Here is an 18,533-nt window from a genome sequence, read left to right on the forward strand (position 1 = left end):
AAACCTAATAAAAAAGCCAGGAACCAAAAGCTCACATGCGCGTTGCCTGCAGTTTTCACTAAAATACATACTTATACCCAAAAATCAGAAAAAGACTTGTACCCAAAAATCAGAAGAAGTGGAAAAAAGTCATCACTTATTCTCAAACCTAAACTAGAGGTGGCCTTATTAAAACCTTGTTCAGATAAAACCATGTAGGACAAAACTCCGAACCGAGGAAAGAGTACTACCGAAAAAAATGTTACATAAACCAACCTAGCTAGTGAAAATCTGAGTTAACTAAGAGAGGCCCGCTTCATCTGTCCAATTGCTGTTTGTAATCGCGTGTTACAATGCCCACATATTAGGGTAGTAACTGCTTGTGAATAACCGCCTCAAAGTCCAAAACTTTCTGTAATCGTTTCTCAAATCTCGTTGGTGAAACGAACCACCACCAGTGCCGGATCTCGAAGGGAAGAGATTACAGGGTTTCATTAAAAACATCTTGCAAAATAAAGACAGAGACTTTGAGGAGATCGAGTCGATGATCGTTCTTGACATACAACGAATGCTTTCATGTATCATGGTAAACCAAAACAAAACGAGAAAACAAAGATGCGTTTTGCGAATTGATCTCATTAACAACACCAATATATTTTACCTCCCCAATATATAATATCCCTCTTGATTAATTAAACTATAACCACCTTTCATTTTCGTTTCTTCTAAAAATAATAATAATAATAATAATAACCACCTTTCAGATTGTCCTTTTTGTTATGTTTTTGTTTTTGTTTTTTGTTTTTTTGTTTTTTTTTTTTCCGTATTTCTTCATGATTGTCTTTGTTACAAAATCAAGGAAAGTAGGAAACGTAGACCGATATAAAAAGTACTAATAATATAAGAGTTGTGTAGTATAAAAGTAGTTGGTTGGATGCAGAGAATGAATAATTAGGGTTTAAATAGAAACTGGGTTCGAGCCTGGGATATGGACGCAGACGAAACACGTATTAGGGATCGATGTGTTGGCATGCTTGCATGCATTTGTGTAAATAAGAAATGGTTATCTGGATAGCCTGGGCTTTTAAGGCAAGTCGTATACCGGGATTTGCTTAAACAAAGGTTTAACCAGGTAGTGGAACCAGTGCCCAGAACATGAAAAAACGGCCAGCTTTCCTTTTTGGGTTGGATGATTAAAACGGCAAGCCTTGTTGTTTAGAATATATGGTAGATCCTGAAACAATTAAACTAATCCCAGTTTTAATAATATGGTAATGATCCACCGCCCTATTATACACACGCGTCGATATCAGCTTCTTGTTTATTCTTTCTTTTGTGGAAGAAAATAGAAACTCGGATACTCTTATGATTTCATAAGCATGTTTAGGTTTTATAAGTTTATTATCAGAATCTCCAAGTGTAGCTATGTAACTGGATCTGCATTCTGCAATTATCAGTAATGGTCTGATTAAGAGAGAAGTGGGGTGCCATTAAGAAGTGATTAATCATTTCAGTGACCTGCACTCTTAACTTCTCTAATTACTTCTGTTCTTTGTCATGGTGATGGTGATGGAGATGATGAAATGGAAAAGACGTGGTTTGCTTTGGCTGGAATGCTGGACTATAGGTACGGTGTGCTATTGGAACCTACTTTGTGTGAGCTTCAAGGTTCAAGCACACAGATAGAGATAGTACGTGTTTTAAAGATTAAGGCTCACTTTTTCTGTATATTCTAAATAGCATGAAATCATAAGCAGGGGATCGCATTAGGTAGGTTTGCCAGTTTTGTAGCCATATGCATTTGGAATGGCTCATATATAGAATTTATGACAATTTCACTATTTTTGGATCGGGAAGGTTAGGAAAATTGAAAAATAGTAGTACACGAGTCTAAGTGAGATTATCGTCGGTTCGAGCAAGAGGGATAGGAAAGAGTTTCCAAACACCTAGACATAAAAAAAGGATCTGCAGTAATGTGAATTAGGATCGAGATTTTATCATGTGTATACATATCTTAAAACGTTAATTGAATTGGTCTACCTCCAGAACCAGCCCCATCTGCCTCATTAATCAAAATTTGTATCATATGAGCATGAGCCAAAAACAACAAATGAATTTGACCAACAAAGGATTTGTTCAGATCCCTTTTTATTTTTATATCCAAAAACAATCTAGAATGTCGCTATATACAAATGTTACAATAGTCATATGGTGTCATATTTCCAACTATGGTTTTGTCTACCTAGCCTCCTCTGCTTGACAAAAACCCCTATCATTTGTCATTGTGCGATAATGTGATTTTACTTGTACATGTATATATGAAGATAAAACGGGCTTTCACTTCGGGCCACCAAAATTTCAGGCTCGAGCCCATAAATAAAAGATACATATCGAGGGTGAAGAACCAACATCAACGAGGCCTGGTATGAAGTTGTTTGTGGGGTTTCAAATTACTATTGGCGCTGTATTTAGACGCGGGACTGGAAATTGTTATGGTCTCGCGGCTAGGTTCATCGAATCAAAAGCAAAGGCCACCAGCGAAGGCGGCATTTGTGCGCTGACGCAAACCGCAAGAACTTTCAGGTTTTTGCTGCACCGGCGGGTACAACGGTGCACCGATTGGGTACTCCAGCACGGCGAACTTGTCCCCGGGTTTTTAAGAGAATCTGAGCTGCTCGCCATTGGGCCTACCGGAGGGGCGGCAGACGAGCTCGGCTTCAACTTTAAGGGAGGCAGTTGTGTTGGGTGAGTTTTGACTGTAGATCGAGAGTAGTGGAGGGGAAGCGCATGGGGAAGTGGAAGGTGGGGTGGGTGCCTAAGTTTCGGACCACTGTGTTTGCCCTTGTTTGCTTGCCGTTCTTGGTGTCGACGACGACGACGGAGAGGACGAGTGAGACGTCCACCTTGTCCGGTGGTTCGTCTTCATCATGTTCTTCAGGTCCTTGGCGGAGACCACCTCCAGCTCCAGCGTCCGACGTTGTTGCTCCATAATTTCCAAGTTTCAGATGGTGAGAAATTTGTGGAGTCTTCAAGGTTGTGTGTGTATATATATTTGAGAAATAATCAAAGTGAACACACACTTGTATGTTCTTGTCTAAACCGTTCCTATTTTCTATATCCGTTGTTAATAATGTGTCAAGATGAAAGTATATACATCTACAAGTCAGGAAACCACCACGCACGTACATTCGGCTTGGCATTTGTTAACATGGAAAAAGAAGAAACGAAGGCTCCATAAGAACCTTTCTGTGAACAAAATTGATGTTGTCTAGCTTCTCATGGCACCAAACTAACTGATCTGATGTTAGTTTCGACATATTCAGCACTCTCAATACCAACCTCAGTTCAACTTGAGCCACAAACAAACAATGATCAAGTCTGTCTTGATCTTGAAGCTGCTTTTGGAACTTCCTCACTACACAATTTCCGATTCTCTGTATGTCTCTGAGTTTTTTCTCCTTCTGCAATATGATTTCGGTGATCAAAATTTCAGTAAAATAATGCTGATCCATTTGAGATTGATGTAATAAAACAAACCTTTTGAAGATCTCTCCGGATGTCTATAAGCAGCTCCAAATCCTTATGCTCAACCTGGCTTTCTTGAAAGGTCTTCAAGACCACATTTTTCTCATCACTGCGAAGAAAATTCCAATATATCTGCATCGTTTCTTCAATGATTTTCACCAGCATTTCACTTAAGATTATCAAATCCTCCTCCTCCCCTCCCATTCCATGTTTCTTATCCTTCCTACAATCATCTGCAGTGCAAACTATATTAGTTTACACTATGACATATTCTATAGTGACATGAAGTCTAATAGCATAACATGTTCAACCATTGAACAATCATAAAAGTACCTCTTATGGGTGGAACTTGAAGAAGACTACGAAGGACACATCGGTTCCTGACATAGTGCTGCACTCGGGGGCCTTGAAATGGATCGTCTTCTATGAATCTTTGCAGAAGCACTTGAAACAGTTGAAACTCATTGGCAACAGCATTATAGTGATGATGATCATATTGCCGCAGCTCTTGGGCTTTTCTGTGCTGCCAGTGGAGAATTTCCCAAGAGAGGCAAACCTGTCCAACATACACCAACTCCAAGTCCTTGTGCAAGTCTCCTACAAATTTCGGCAAAGGGTCAACTGTGGGTCGTCTTTGGGCTCTACATCTCAACATATTTTGTGAAAGAAGAGACTTCATGATTGGATTAATGGAAGACTTCTGCAATGAAATTGGCTTAACTTGGTCTTTCAGCTGCAGAAAACCTGTGGATCATCAAAAAGCAAATCAGCATATACATATATTCAATTAGACTCTACCTAGATTTTGTTTTCAATTCCTTTTGACCAAGTACTTTAGGTTCATAAAGGAATGTGGGATTAAAGCAAGGTACAATATTTTACAAGTTCAGTATTTTCCCAATACAATATAGTGCACATAGACTAACCTTTGACAGAGACTTCTTTTGTTCTGTTCTTTTTCTTCTACGGGGTGTAAAGCTAGATATATATATATATATATATATATATATATATATATATATGGTAACATCTTTATGATTAATGTAAAGAAAAGAATAGGGTCTGTGTGCCCTTAATTAGTGGAAAATGATGTGGAATAAAGATTGATGGAGGCCCAGAAGCATATTCCATGAAAGAAGAGAAAAATTTGCATAAGATGGGACAAGAAAATCACATTCAGCCCTCCATACAAGTAAATCAGAAATTCCACTATTATTGGTCTATCTTACAGATGAAGAAACTCAACCTAAAATGAGAAAAGAAAATATCTTTCAGACACAACTTCTTAGATTCAGAAATAATCTTAGGCACAAAATGCAAGATGATATTTATTTCAAGGTGTTTGCACCAAATATAACTATGCAGAAGAAAAATTAAATCAAAAGAGATAGGTTTTATGTTAATAGTAATACTTACCGATTGCATGCATGGTCTGGTTGTTCAAGATGTCCAGTTTTCGCATTTTCTCGGCGTAGCTTTTGTAGACCTTCTGAATCTCTGCGATTCGATCTTTGTATTCAAGTTTTTCATCAATCTTCAGTGGCTTCAGCTTTAGATTCTCCACCATTTTTGTAGATTCTGAATGATCTTCTTCTGAAATAGTGGGAAGCCCTCCTGTTCTCACATTCTTAATTTCCCTTTTAATCTGTTCAATTAGATCATGCTCCTCATAAGACTCCAAATCGTTTTCATCATCCGAAACCAATCCAGACTTTGTTTGCTGCAACACATTTTCTTCTACTGCAGGTTGCACTAGTGGACTAGTGCCTTGTGTTTCTGCAGATTGCACTAGTGGACTAGTGCCTTGTGTTTCAACTTGGACTAATTCTTCTTTATGTTCACCTTTCTCCTCAACTTGATCAAGTTGTTGACTATAACTTCTCAACTGGGGCTCTAACAATTCAATGTATTCATCATCAGAAGATCCGGAACCATCGCGCTGATCGGAAAAAACAACTGCTTTTCCATCTGGGATACTTACATCAAGCAATTGATCATCTTCCATATCAAAGTGGACTCTATGATCATCTTCCTCGTCATACTGAAACCCAGAGCTTTGAGGTTCAAGTCCCTCATCATACTGAACCACATTTCTGTATATCAAGAACTGATAGTTAAGTGAACCCACGTCTTGATCTTTTCTTGAGCTAACTGGGTCTTGTTTCGAATCAGAAACTACAGAGCAATTATCTTCTTCAACCTCAATTTCAGCATCTAAAACCTTCCTGGTACTAAATTCCTCGATAGGGTTTTGATCTGTGACTGGATTCTTGTACGCTTCATTCTCTGAGGCCTCAACGCTTTCAATAGACTCCACTGCTTTTTCATGATCAGCATCATCATCCTCTGCGCCTTTAATAGGAATTTGATAATCAGAGAATTTAGAACTGCCCCAATCAACATAGAATTCTTGCACAGTAAAGCTCATGGATTTTGGTTCTTCCATGTAGCCATTGATAGCTCTGTTAGAAGTATACTCATATAAATCGGTGCTTACAGCTGAGACAGTCTTCACAAGACGGGAATCCTCTGTTTCTGCTCTGTTTTGATCCGAATCCTCTGTTTCCGCTCTGTTTTGATCGGAATCCTCTGTTTCCGCTCTGTTTTGATCATCATTCATTCTTCTAGGAGAATCCAAAGACAAGTCTTCTTCTTCTTCTCTATTTGCATCAAATTGATGATCATGCTCCAAACAAACAACAGGGTGATGATTTCTGTGATCATGTTCCTGAAATCTGTATGAATATTTAATAAATGAACATTCATCAATTAGTTACAACAATAAGAAGCCTGCAATTTCAGCTAGAAAAACACAGATTTAACTCGAGCGTACCTGATGAGTATGTATCTACTAATGAATCCAGACACAAAGAACAAGTAGTTGCAGACAAAAACCCAGATAGAACCAATCACTCCAAGCATGTTTCCGCTTGAAAGGCGTTTGCTAATATAATCAAACTGGGTTTTCAGCACCATGAATTTCTTCATACCCATCATCCCACTGAACCAAGCTCTCAATTATTAGCAAAAAGCTAAACACGAGATTAAACAGAAGTCATTCTGGGATAAAGGAGTCTTTCTCTGACTACGACTGGAGACACAGAGCGAGATTAATGGTGGTGAATGATCTAAAGCAAATAAATGTGACAAATGCGAGATTGTTGGAGATGAATGTCAAGCAGAACATGAAAATGAAAATGAAAGATATGTGGGGAGGGGGTCGGTTGGATATGTGAAGCTACCAGTTAAAGGAGTTGGCTTTTTCTCAGCTCTGGTGGGAATGTTGACGCAAAAGACGTGTCAGTTTCCTGAGTGAGTCAAACTCCATAGTTGCCTTCGACCTTTCCTTCGGGTTTGGGTTTTAGGGTTTTCGGATGCTTCTTCTACGCTCTTGCCTGGTACTCGCTTTACTAGCTTTGCAGGTGATTAAAGGTAGGTTACCGAATTTCAGACGAAAATTACCAGATGAATCAGGTAACTTACCACCCAGGTAACTGAAACTTTTCCTTCGTCAACCAAAGAAGAATGTAAGTTATGAAGTCATTGATGACTTTCATTATCTGTGTTTATTATGCAAAATAAATCTGGAAAACGATTTTGAGAAAAGGACCGGATTAGAATTAAATTAAGACAGAATTAATACAGGAAATAAATTGCATGCGAGCTTGTTGCTGAAATGGAATCAAAGTAAGTGCAATTTAGAGCAATTGGGTTTACGTTTTTACGACCACTCACCTCATTAAACTCTTGTTACTATATATCTATGTTTTGTAATCACCATATTGGTTGAAATAGGGTTGTGAAATCCAGCCGGCCATTGATAAATATATGGTGATCTGGCTTTTTGTTTAGGTGGCATGGTGTGCATTTTGGTTTGCTCTTCCTTTCTAATATCCAGGATGAAGGAATGATGATGAAGGATGTGACCTGATACCTTATGATAAACATCATGACTTCAAGTAGACAAGAGAGATGGAAACGGAGAATAATTATTGTCCGTAATAGATAAATTTGAATCGTTTATAAATCTTATGAGACACAATTTTTTCTTGTCGTTTAACTATTTTATTTTATTTTATTTTTTTTGAACTTCCATTTTCCATTTAGTTATGATACCATGCCATATGCTACAAATCAGTTGAAGTCAGATGTACATACAAGATTTATAGGTAGCCGTTAAACGTGGTTGCTTGCAACTCGAGTTTCATATGACACATCTAAGTTGCGTCGTGCATTCCCACTTTGGCCTAGACTAATTAAGAATAGATGGACGGTGCTTAAGCCCCTTTTGGACGGCTTTGTTTGTCAATTACCAAACAATTAGAATGTCATTATAGCCTTATAGGGTAATAACAATCAAGAATACGTTAAACTTCATTGTTCCAATATACACGCATGTATGTATGATGAGGTATTGAGAAGACATTGACATGGAATCTGATACTCTTTTCTTATTCTTTTGTATATATCCGAAAGAGACATAGAATGAAATTGGATACTCAGTAGCAGATGTTAAACTTTTGCGTTGCATATTACCAATTAAGATACTTTTTGATCCGACAGATCAAGGTGATTCAATCATATTTTCAAACATATCAAGTTAATTTAAATTAGCTAAAGGTGAATAGACTCGATCACATTTTGCAGTTTGATATATACGTAGTGAAGTTCTTGTGCCGTATAAGTAAGGCGACTCACGAAAGGTACAATTTCATTGATAGGAAGATATGAAGATAATGTGGTGCAATGACGTTAATAGGTGCATGATTTGGACCCCCACAGAGGAAAATAGGGTTTCCACTTGCTGGAATTATGAGCGTAAGATTTGGTTTTGGTGTTTTTTTTCCTTCCGAAACCAAATAACAAGTACTGAAAGATTAACAATCAGGATCAGATTAAGATGTTAACCAACCAAAGAGAGCTAGCTAGGTCAAGCCGACTTTTTGTTTGTTTTTGTTCTTTGAATTCTCAATTCCATATGTATGAAAAGGAAAATGAGGCTCTGTTTCTGTTGCTTAATTTGTGTGCGGTTGTATGAAACACATGCAGGTCGACTAGCTAGTTCATCAGGGCACGAAATGTCGGGGAATTGATTCGAGTATAATGCAAATTTGAGTGGTAAGTGGTAACGAGTGGCGTAGCCTAGCTAGATATACAAAGCTCGATCTAATTAGTAACCTGCCTACCCTATAATTTATGCATGGATGGATGGAGAAGGTTGGAGCCTTTGTGAAAGTTTAAGGTGCACATATACGTTGGAATAATGTTTAGCGGTGAGTGATTGAGTCCATGCCATAATGTTTAGGCTTTTATTCTCTCGTACTCCTACTTACAATAAGTATTCTCTTCCACTCCAAAAGAATCGTCTTCCCCTATTGTATTTGGAGAATATGATTTTTGATTTGATGATAGAGGTTTTATGCATGAGTCTATGCATGAAATTTAAATATCGTTTTTCTCTTTAATACGCGGTCAGTTATTAGTAGCGTGCACTACACCGACATATGTTACAAGAATTCATCAAACATCGAACTATTCCAACAATTTACAGTCATCATTCACATTTTAATGTTGAATGATCAGTTATCGTTTATTTTCACAGTTCACAAACGATGGACTGTGAAAATAGACGAAGTGTAGGTGAAACAACATGTTAAAGCAAAGAAGAGTTTGGACCCTCTTTCAAAAAAGAAGAAGAAGAAGAGTTTGGACATGGGCCGATAGCGATCTATGGGCTTTGGTTGTATGAAAGAAAGTTGGGTTTCAGCATTCAGCAGATCCAGCCCAAATCATAGATACTAAATCTGGACCGTCCAGGGTAACAGTGACAACAAGGCGAGAGTATATTCACAACCCTAGGATCTCTAGGGCACCGATAAGTATTAGCGCACCTTTACTTTCTTCCTCAGCCGTATAAAGCCTCCTCTTTCACCCAAAACCCTAATCGAGAGGGAGAGAGTCGACTGCGAAGATGGTTCAGCGTCTCGTGTATCGCTCGCGTCACAGCTACGCCACCAAGTCCAACCAGCACAGGATCGTCAAAACCCCTGGTAACAATTTCTCCGATCCCATTTCGCTTCATAATCCCAATTTGAAATTTAGGGTTTTGATCTTGATTTGGGTGTTGTGTGTGAATGAATAGGAGGGAAGCTAGTGTACCAGACCACTAAGAAGAGGGCAAGTGGACCCAAGTGTCCTGTTACAGGCAAGAGGATTCAAGGGGTATGCTTTGCTTTTTGTGTTTATACTGTCTCAAGTTTTAGATTTGGTTTTGGTGCCCTGTTATGAGTTTGAGTTTGGACTAGATTGGTGAATTTGTTGCTTTATAATGGTGAACTCCCTATTAATTTTGGTTGGGGATGTTCAAGTTTCCCAAAGCATATATTGATTCATTGCCAGTATTAAACAGCACCGTGCATATCTGCTTGCGCTGTGTTACCTGTCTCCTGGTACATTTGTTGTTATCTCGAGTGATTGTTATCCTTTGTTGCGACTGAAAATGTAGCTCTTTAGTTTGCAGAATACAGATTAAAAATGAAATGTCTCGTCACCTTGTTGATTTGTTGGGTTATAACATAATGGATTCAACTACCCGATTCAATTAATCTGCTCAGTTTTGTAGTATGTTGTCAGTTGATCAATGAGTTAGGTTGTCTTTGCTAGAGTTCTGATTTGCAACCCATCTCTGCTTGGGGACAATTCTGGTTATGTTGTTTGGTGTTTCCCATATGGTAAGAGTATGGTATACCCTCAGCAATTTAACATTGTTGTCTTTGCTTGCAGATCCCTCATTTGAGGCCTGCTGAATACAAGAGGTCTAGATTGTCTAGGAATCGGAGGACTGTCAATCGTGCTTATGGAGGAGTATTGTCTGGAGCTGCTGTCAAGGAGAGGTTTGTTACTCATCTGCCCTTACAAGTCACTTGGTAGTCTACTTGTTATATGTTTATCGGACGGTGTTTACAACATACTTCTATGACTGTTTTGCAGGATCATCCGTGCCTTTTTGGTCGAAGAACAAAAGATTGTGAAAAAGGTTTTGAAGATTCAGAAGGCTAAGGAAAAGCTAGCTGCCAAGCACTGATTGAATGAAGAGTCTAGTGAGTTTCAAGTAGCTTCTAGAGTGATTTTGGCTGATAGTGCGCGATGGAAAGTAGTTGGAGGTGTTCCAATTTCTTTTTCTGTGTTTTGGTACTACCATTTTATGTTATAATGTCGAGTACATTTTCTTTGAGAATCCACTGCCTTTAATTTGCTTGTTGTCTGTCGGTGGTATGATATACGTTCCAATTTGTTGTGTAATGACAGATGAGTAGCCTTTCATGGAAGTATTATGTGTTGGTTTAGTTATCCTTGGGTTTCAAATCCCTCTGTTTCCTCAACTTGCACAAAGCAACTAGCTGGTAATCAGTTTGCGTGTTTTGTAAGGAAGATTTAAAAATGCCATTGTTTAGAATGTCCCTGGAACAATAATGATCATAACGTTCTGCAATTTTAATTCCCTTAATGTAATGAAGGAAAATAACATTGGTGATCCATCTGGATAATGCTTTATTGTGATCACAGGTCTCTTTTGTGTGGTCTACTGGATCATTGATCCATGATAGAAATGCACGGTTTCTTTCCCTGTTTATTAGCAATTTAATAGCCTTGTAGTAGTTTCAACTTTCAAGCATACGAGCTTATAGGAATCTCCTGCTCTGCCTCAATGGTGGCTTCTCAAAATCTTTTTTGATCTTTTCTTCAATCTCAAGTATCATGGGAGTTTCTGTCCAGATGTCTTGGATGCATCCGATGAACAAGAACTAGCACCTCTTTGTGAACAGGATTGTAGCTGATCTGTTTTGCCATATCTACATACTCGTACTCTATGCCCTTCAACTTGAGGGCAACCTCACATTGCTCATGCTCAATTTTCCCTCCCAAAAGTTGGATCACCTTTATGTTGAGGGTTGCTTGGAAAATCAAGTCTGTGTAAACCTTACACCTGAAAGTCTGCTCTATTCTCAGCTCTATCCACTATTTCCTAGCCTTGCTGGTAAATGCCAACTCCAGGAAAGTCTTATTATGATGTGTTTCTTTCGGGTTTTCGGCACAGCTCTGTTCTAAACTAAAGAACAAAGACTTCACTATCTGTGAACATGACCGCCAGTACACAATATCGTTGGCAATTCTAATACGGGTATGCCAATTAACTTGCGGTTTGAAAAATTCAGAGGATTGAACCCTGACGTTTTAGATTTTTAGTTATTACATCATGACCTGTTGCACAGTCAATGTTGAGATTTTGATACACTGTAATAGGATCATTGATCTTATTGATTTGAAATTACTAATTACATGAACTCAAGTAATAATATCTAGAATCTCTGCTCGGCCGAACAGACAATCTGCCAATCTCATTGATATAATCATGGGCCTCTCAAACCAAAAAAAGAAAAAAAAGAATCATGGCCTTCAAGGTTCATCTAATATCAAGCTTGAAGATGCCTGAACCTAGCTAGCTACCGGTCTGTCATGAGGTGGCTGCATCTCGTTTATAAGATGATGCTCTAGCCTCCTGACGAAGGAGAGGTTGCCAATGTAAGGTGATATGGTTCCATACAAATCAGCGTCTTGTAGGTTCAAGGCTGTTACTCTTTGATGTCGCCTGCCACAAGTGATTCCTCCCCATTTGCAGAAGTGAACGGAGTCATTCCATGAGTTCAAGAACCCATGTGGATCGGCGACTATGGATTCTTTGAATTTGAGCAAAGCCGAGTGATCGGTTTCATTGCCAAATGAACTTACAACAGTGATAGGTTGGAGAAGGTTGATGAAAAGGAGAAGGGTTTCTTTTCTTTTTCTTTTTTTGAAAAAAGGGTAATCAGCCCCCTATTTTATTAAAAATATAAAGGTAATACAAAGAAGGAGGGGGACAAAAACCTAACCTCCCGTATCATGCAATTCTCTAACTAGAGATGATAAACAAATACTCAATCTTGCATACATACAGTCCCACAAATGTGGACCATATAAAAACATCAGTCAGTAGCTTCATGTCATTGGCCATACTAAGGAATGAAACTAGGAGCATTGGCCGATAATTGTGAGATACCAAGCATAGAGTAAACAGAAACAACTGCTTGGTTTTTGTAGGTATGAAAATATTGCCTAACCGATTTCTTGAACAAATCCAGAAGATGACGCTGGGCATCTAAAGCATCAAAAACCTTACCTTCAAAACGCAGCAGATTTATAGTAATCCAAATATACCAGATTAGAGTGCAAGCTATAAAAATCCAAAACTTCCGTTTCTGCTTGGAGAAGGCTGACACCGAAGCTCCCAAAAATACATCTTCAAGATTACTCCATGGGGAAAAAGAATGATTAAATAGGAGGCATACCCATTTCCATAAAATTTCTCGGCAATGTAGGCTTGTGATGCTGTCCATTCTGTTTGTGTTAGCAGCAGGAAGCTAGTACGCCGGTGACGTACGGGAAAATTAGGCAATGCAAATCGGGTTGAAAACTGTCAAAAATCCAAAATGTGCATGGTATTTAACATCCTTTACATGTAGCTAGATAGTCTTAGCTATGGCTCATCAGTTATTATCAGTGTTGTTGATGCAGGGAACATGAAGAAGAAGTCCAGATCTATAGTCAATAATGTCTATGTAGTAATTGAAACGGACTGATTGACATGACGTTCTATTCATTTAAGTTCAAGGCAGGGCAAGGCATTAATTGAAACCCTAAATATTGTTTTCTACTTTGGTTATTTACTTGTTTCGCTCCCAATTGCGCGGAATACAGAATCAGTTACAAGAGAATAAACATGCACGCAGTAATTTCACTCGCTGGACCAATATATGAAGTTTGACCACTATTTCACTTGCTGGACTTATTTCTTAAGTTCTGGTTTTAATTCATTTATGGTTGATAACCCACAGCGACGAGGACCACGAGGATGAGTTGTAGTAGGGGAGATTGTATGAAATGGTTCTTATTCTCAGCCTCTTACAGGCATATAGAGATTAAAACTCAGATCGAGTCATGCTAGCTTGTAACCCAAATTACAAGTCAAGGCAAAGACTATCAAGGCTGATGTCGATGCTAGTACTACTACTAAAGCTAGATTTTTACACTTGACAACACAATAGCTTTAAATTATTTTGTATCAACTTTGAACTAGCCCTTTCCAAAAAAAAAAAAAAACTTTAGAACTAGTTTCTAGCGTGCTTGAAGGTTCAGGAAATTTGTGAGTCTTTGAGTTTCTTTAGTGGGAATGCTCTTAAATATTAGCTTCAAGTCATTATTGGTCGTGAGTAGACAAATTGATGTAAGCGTCTTCTGACCATGTACAAGTTAATGAAATTGTCTATTTTCTCAAAATTAGTTTCAAGTCACAACCAAAATTGTCACATAGCATCATCATGAAGTTGCTAGCTAACTTTAGTTAACTAAATTAAGCCTTGAGGTTAAGAGGAACTAGATCCTTAAGACTGAATAACGAAATAGTAAGAAACTCAAGGATACCAGTAAGAAACAGAAAGTGCAATCAGGAAAGCAAAACATAATTAAATAGACAATTATGCATGTAAGGTGTTTCAAGAAATGTTAATTTCTTAGAGAAAGAGGTGCTGTGTACTGCTCGGTTGCATTGGACTGATTTGACTTTTCTGATAATTGCCATAAATCAAAGTGGATTACATGCCTCACTTATTACATCACTTGTTACATGCCTCAACATTACTAGTCTCCAACAGATCTCGGGGGAGAGCATCACAGCAAACAACTCATATCCTAAATGTTGAAATCAAGCACTCGCTTATTAGTAGCTACAAGCACTACTACACACATATGCCTTTCACTAGCATTATGAGCATGGCGTTTTTAGAAAAACATCATAGAAAGTGTGCGTTCATGACGTTTTTTCACTCGCTTATTAGTAGCTATACAAGTTGTATCTACTCACTTTAATACCCGCGCAAATTTAAGGTAATTATTTTTACGAACAGTTGGGTAATTTACTACGAAGTATGTATATATGGAAATATAGAATGGACTTTGCAAGCCCTTTATCACATCTATGTATCAAAAATTATGATGCTGATAATTCGTGAGCTGGGTTTGACGTACTGTCCTGTGTTAATAGCAAAAATATGTGTGTTAATAGCACCATCCAATTAGAATTGTGTCCTGTGAAGTTTTGGTATTTAGAATTGGGTCCATTGACTGTTTCGTTTGTAAATAAAGGTACATTGACGGACTAGGTTGGTTTCCCTTTTCACAAAACAGAACTATTCTTACAAACCTATTGGAATATATGAATCACTTATTACATATACTTAAGCTTACAACAATAGTAGTCTCCATTTGATATTAGAGGAAATGTACACAGCAAACAACTCATAACCTAGGAATTGAAATCAAGCATTCACTTGTTAGAAGCAAGTACTTATTTCTTCTACACTAGCATCCTGGCTTTAGAAGTCTTCTGTAGTACAAGTGTACAACTCAGAGAATGTTGCCGCCTCGCTTCTCATACCAATGATACCATACTGTTTCTGCACAAAAACATGAGGATTATACAGTCATAAAGAGGAAATGAGTGAATGATATGAGGATTATTTTGTTGCACTAATCATGAAGAAGAGAATAGAAGCACCTTATGTTTAGCTTCTTCTTGGCCTCTCTTGACGGATGTCGATAGCATTTAAGCATTCTTGATACGGTGTAGCTCCCTGAGGACCTCCTCCATCGACATTCTATTCCTTGGTGATTCTTCCGAGCATGCAAGTCCAATCTTAAGGGTTGGAAGAATGCACTTCCACAAATAAGTGTTCATCTTGCTTAAGTTCTCACTGTCAACGTTTTCTTCATCTGCTTCGAAGTTATTGTAACCATGGATGCTGGTCACTTCTTTGTTTGTTGTTGAAGTTGCAGTCTCTTCTTCTAGAGTGGCAATAAGAGCAGGATCCACAATTTGCATAATTCTCCCTTGTATGGCGGTCTTAACAAAAGTATGGATATTGTCACCGTCTACAAATATTTGATCAGTGGGTCTTCTTCCGGTGAACAATTGCAGCACAAGTATCTCATAACTGTACACATCCCCTTGTGTTGATGGCTCTACACCAACAGCATACTCTGCAATTCATAAAACAATCAAGTGTATCAGTTGACTGTGTACAATTTGGAACCTAACTAGCTCGCAAAGTTTCATTTATGATCATACTAGTATGATTTTAAATTCAAGCTACAATATATGCAGGTATTTGTTATACTTAGGTCCGCATTCATACCTTAATCTCAAATAAAACTTGTAGATTGAAATTCATGAAATAATTATATTATGCAAAATTATTACCTGGAGCAGCATAGCCGATGGTTCCATTGATCCCAACTGTGCTGCTTAGATTCTCAGAGGAGTCTGCGATTGCTGGGATGAGTCTTGCTAACCCAAAATCACTTACACAAGCAACCATGTCATCATCTAGAAGAACATTGCTTGGCTTCATGTCACGGTGAATAATTTGCGTTTCGCAATGGTCATGAAGGTAACACAATGCAGAAGCCACATCAACAGCAATATTCAGTCTTTGAAGAAGGTTCAAACTCCTTGATTGGTTTTGACTGTACAGCCACTCCTCTAAACTTCCATTAGGTATATACTCAAATACGAGAGCTTTGAAGTCATTGCCATCGTGATCCGTGCTGGAGCAACATGTTAAGATCTTCACAAGATTCTTGTGCCTGATATTTCTCAATGCATTGCATTCAGCCACAAAGCTCTTGAAAGCTCCTTTCTGTTGAAGGTTGAGGACCTTTATGGCAACTACACTGTTTTCTTGTTCATCGAGAATCCCTTTGTATACAGAGCCAAAACCGCCTGATCCAATTTGATTGCTCGGAGAGAATCCACAAGTAGCTTGATGAAGTGTCTGGTATGAAAAGTTTGGAAGGAAGTTGATTGATGCCACTTCAGATACTGGTTTCTTCTTCTGAGTTTTCCTCCTCCAATAAAGTGCAGAGATGATTGCAAACAGAAGAAAGCATCCAACGACTAAAGAAATGGTGAAATATAGTTTTAAACCATTGAACTTCTTCTTCTTCTTCTTTAGTACATTGATGGGGCAAGCTGGTAGCCGCAATGCCGAAACACCACCACATAGTTTGGTATTTCCATCCAATGATATTGCACTGATGTTTCGGAAAACTCCTTCTTTCGGTACCTCGCCCTCCAAATTATTGAACGAAAGGTTCAAATATATCAAAAATGGAAGTCTCTGAAGATTTTTGGGAATTTGGCTTGACAAGTTGTTCTTCGAAAGATCTACATACTGAAGACCTTTCAAAGAAGTCAAAGAAGAAGGTATCCTACCTTGAAAGAGATTGTTTTGTAGGTGAAGAAATTCAAGGCTCTGACATTCCTCAACGGTTTCTGGAATTTCTCCGGTTAGATTGTTTCCTGAGATGTCAAGTGTCCTGATATTCTTCAACTGACCCACTTCCACAAGCAGGCTGCCAGTTAGCGAGTTTTGCGATAAGTTGAGTAAGTCAGATAAGGAGGACATGCCAATGACCTGGGATGGTATATCTCCACTAAGATTATTGTGTGATAGATCAATTAACTGCAGACTTTGACAATTACCAATATCTGGAGGAATGATTCCTTCTAATTCATTTGCGTATAACTGGAGTCGAAACAAATGGGTGAGGTTTCCTAAGGAAGATGGGATCCAACCTGATAATCTATTGGTAGATAAAGCTAAAAATTGCAGATTTTGTAACTTCCCAAAAGAAGATGGAATGATACTCGTGAACAAGTTGTCATCGAGGCCCAAGAATATCAAACTGTTGAGATTTCCTAATGTTTCAGGAATCGTTCCCACTATTTGATTGCCCCCAAGGTAGAGTCGAGTCAGGTTGGTTGAGAAATTGGCTACAGAGTTGGGTAAAACACCTCCAAAATTATTAACAGCCAGAGAAAGCAGTTCCAAATTACTGCAATTTGTGAGGAATGTTATACATTCCAAATCATTAGAAGAATTACTTCCTAGATTATTCCCCTCTAAATTGAGCCACTGGAGATTAGGTAAAACTCCAAAACTTGTGGGAACTTGCCCAACGTAATTATTTCTGGAAACATCAAACCATCGATGCTGAGAAGCATTGGCAAAAGAAGCCGGGATTTGTCCAGAGAATTCATTTTCGCCGAGGAACATTGTGTGGAGATGAGGCATGTTTCGGTCTATACTGGGTGGAAGTGGAACAATACCCTCAAACTTATTACCCACAAATGAAAAGACTTGCATAGATGACATGTTAAAAATGGAGGGTGGCAACATACCAGAGAGATTACCAAAATTAATACCAAAAAACCATAGGTTTCTCAGTTGTCCCATCTCCTCTGGAACTGTGCCAACCAGATTGTTCTCTCCCAAGGAAAGTAGTTCGAGTGATGAAAGATTTCCCAAGGAAGGTGGGACGCGTCCTGTCAGATTGTTTCTCGCTAGATTAAGAAGCACAAGCTTCGTCAACGAGCCAATCTCTGATGGAATATCGCCCTTAAGGCGGTTTTCTCCGATATCTATGACACTCAGTTCTGGACAGAATGTCAGGTTGACTGGAATTCCCCCCTCTAACATGTTGGTATTGAGCTTGAGACGTCGTAGTCGGAACAATTGACCAACTTGTTGCGGAATCATGCCAGAGAACTTGTTCCTTGGAAGGCGGATGAACCTAAGAAAGGATAGGTTGCCTATGTAGGGTGATATGGTTCCATTCAGATCAGCGTCTGATAGGTTCAATCCTGTTACTCTTTGATGCCGTCTGCCACAAGTGATTCCTCCCCATTTGCACAAGTGAACGGAGTTATTCCATGAGTTCAAGAACCCGTGTGGATCGGCGACTATGGATTCTTTGAATTTGAGCAAAGCCAAGTGATCGGTTTCGTTGACAAATGAACTTACGACAGCGGTAGGTTGGAGAAGACTGGTGAAAAGGAGAAGGGCGAGGACATGCAGGTATCTATAGTTATCCAT

General features: G+C 38.6%; 3 protein-coding genes across 3 annotated transcripts; 1 reads left to right on the forward strand and 2 right to left on the reverse strand.

Annotated features, from left to right (window-relative positions):
• Window positions 1-2,478: 2,478 nt before the first annotated feature.
• LOC101305364 lies at window positions 2,479-6,663 on the reverse strand. Its single transcript, XM_004297255.1, has 5 exons — window positions 6,338-6,663; window positions 4,921-6,239; window positions 3,838-4,248; window positions 3,517-3,737; window positions 2,479-3,440 (listed from the first exon to the last, which is right to left on the reverse strand). The coding sequence occupies exons 1-5, from the start codon at window positions 6,499-6,501 to the stop codon at window positions 3,183-3,185; spliced, it is 2,373 nt and encodes a 790-aa protein (XP_004297303.1). The 5' UTR covers window positions 6,502-6,663; the 3' UTR covers window positions 2,479-3,182.
• A 2,748-nt stretch (window positions 6,664-9,411) lies between these two features.
• On the forward strand, window positions 9,412-11,041 carry LOC101305655 (60S ribosomal protein L34-1-like). The gene is made up of 4 exons (XM_004297256.1): window positions 9,412-9,554; window positions 9,647-9,726; window positions 10,288-10,397; window positions 10,495-11,041. Exons 1-4 carry the CDS (start codon window positions 9,476-9,478, stop codon window positions 10,586-10,588), a joined length of 363 nt encoding a protein of 120 aa, XP_004297304.1. The 5' UTR covers window positions 9,412-9,475; the 3' UTR covers window positions 10,589-11,041.
• Window positions 11,042-15,202: 4,161 nt separating this feature from the next.
• LOC101305370 (probable LRR receptor-like serine/threonine-protein kinase At3g47570-like) lies at window positions 15,203-18,533 on the reverse strand. The gene is made up of 2 exons (XM_004298384.1): window positions 15,857-18,533; window positions 15,203-15,636 (listed from the first exon to the last, which is right to left on the reverse strand). Exons 1-2 carry the CDS (start codon window positions 18,531-18,533, stop codon window positions 15,203-15,205), a joined length of 3,111 nt encoding a protein of 1,036 aa, XP_004298432.1.

Source organism: Fragaria vesca, linkage group LG4, assembly GCF_000184155.1.
Source record: "Fragaria vesca subsp. vesca linkage group LG4, FraVesHawaii_1.0, whole genome shotgun sequence".
NCBI lineage: Eukaryota > Viridiplantae > Streptophyta > Magnoliopsida > Rosales > Rosaceae > Fragaria > Fragaria vesca.

Bases quoted from the DNA above. Each gene is read 5' to 3' on its own strand.
- LOC101305364 (XM_004297255.1), bottom strand. From the start codon at position 6,501: ATGATGGGTATGAAGAAATTCATGGTGCTGAAAACCCAGTTTGATTAT. The intron at 4,249-4,920 runs GTAAGTATTACT...GATGATCCACAG, and splicing joins CCAGACCATGCATGCAATCG to GTTTTCTGCAGCTGAAAGAC. The intron at 3,738-3,837 runs GTACTTTTATGA...TTTGCACTGCAG, and splicing joins TCAAGTTCCACCCATAAGAG to ATGATTGTAGGAAGGATAAG.
- LOC101305655 (XM_004297256.1), top strand. From the start codon at position 9,476: ATGGTTCAGCGTCTCGTGTATCGCTCGCGTCACAGCTACGCCACCAAG. The intron at 9,727-10,287 runs GTATGCTTTGCT...CTTTGCTTGCAG, and splicing joins CAGGCAAGAGGATTCAAGGG to ATCCCTCATTTGAGGCCTGC. The intron at 10,398-10,494 runs GTTTGTTACTCA...ACTGTTTTGCAG, and splicing joins GGAGCTGCTGTCAAGGAGAG to GATCATCCGTGCCTTTTTGG.
- LOC101305370 (XM_004298384.1), bottom strand. From the start codon at position 18,533: ATGGATAACTATAGATACCTGCATGTCCTCGCCCTTCTCCTTTTCACC. The intron at 15,637-15,856 runs GTAATAATTTTG...TATGAATTGCAG, and splicing joins CATCGGCTATGCTGCTCCAG to AGTATGCTGTTGGTGTAGAG.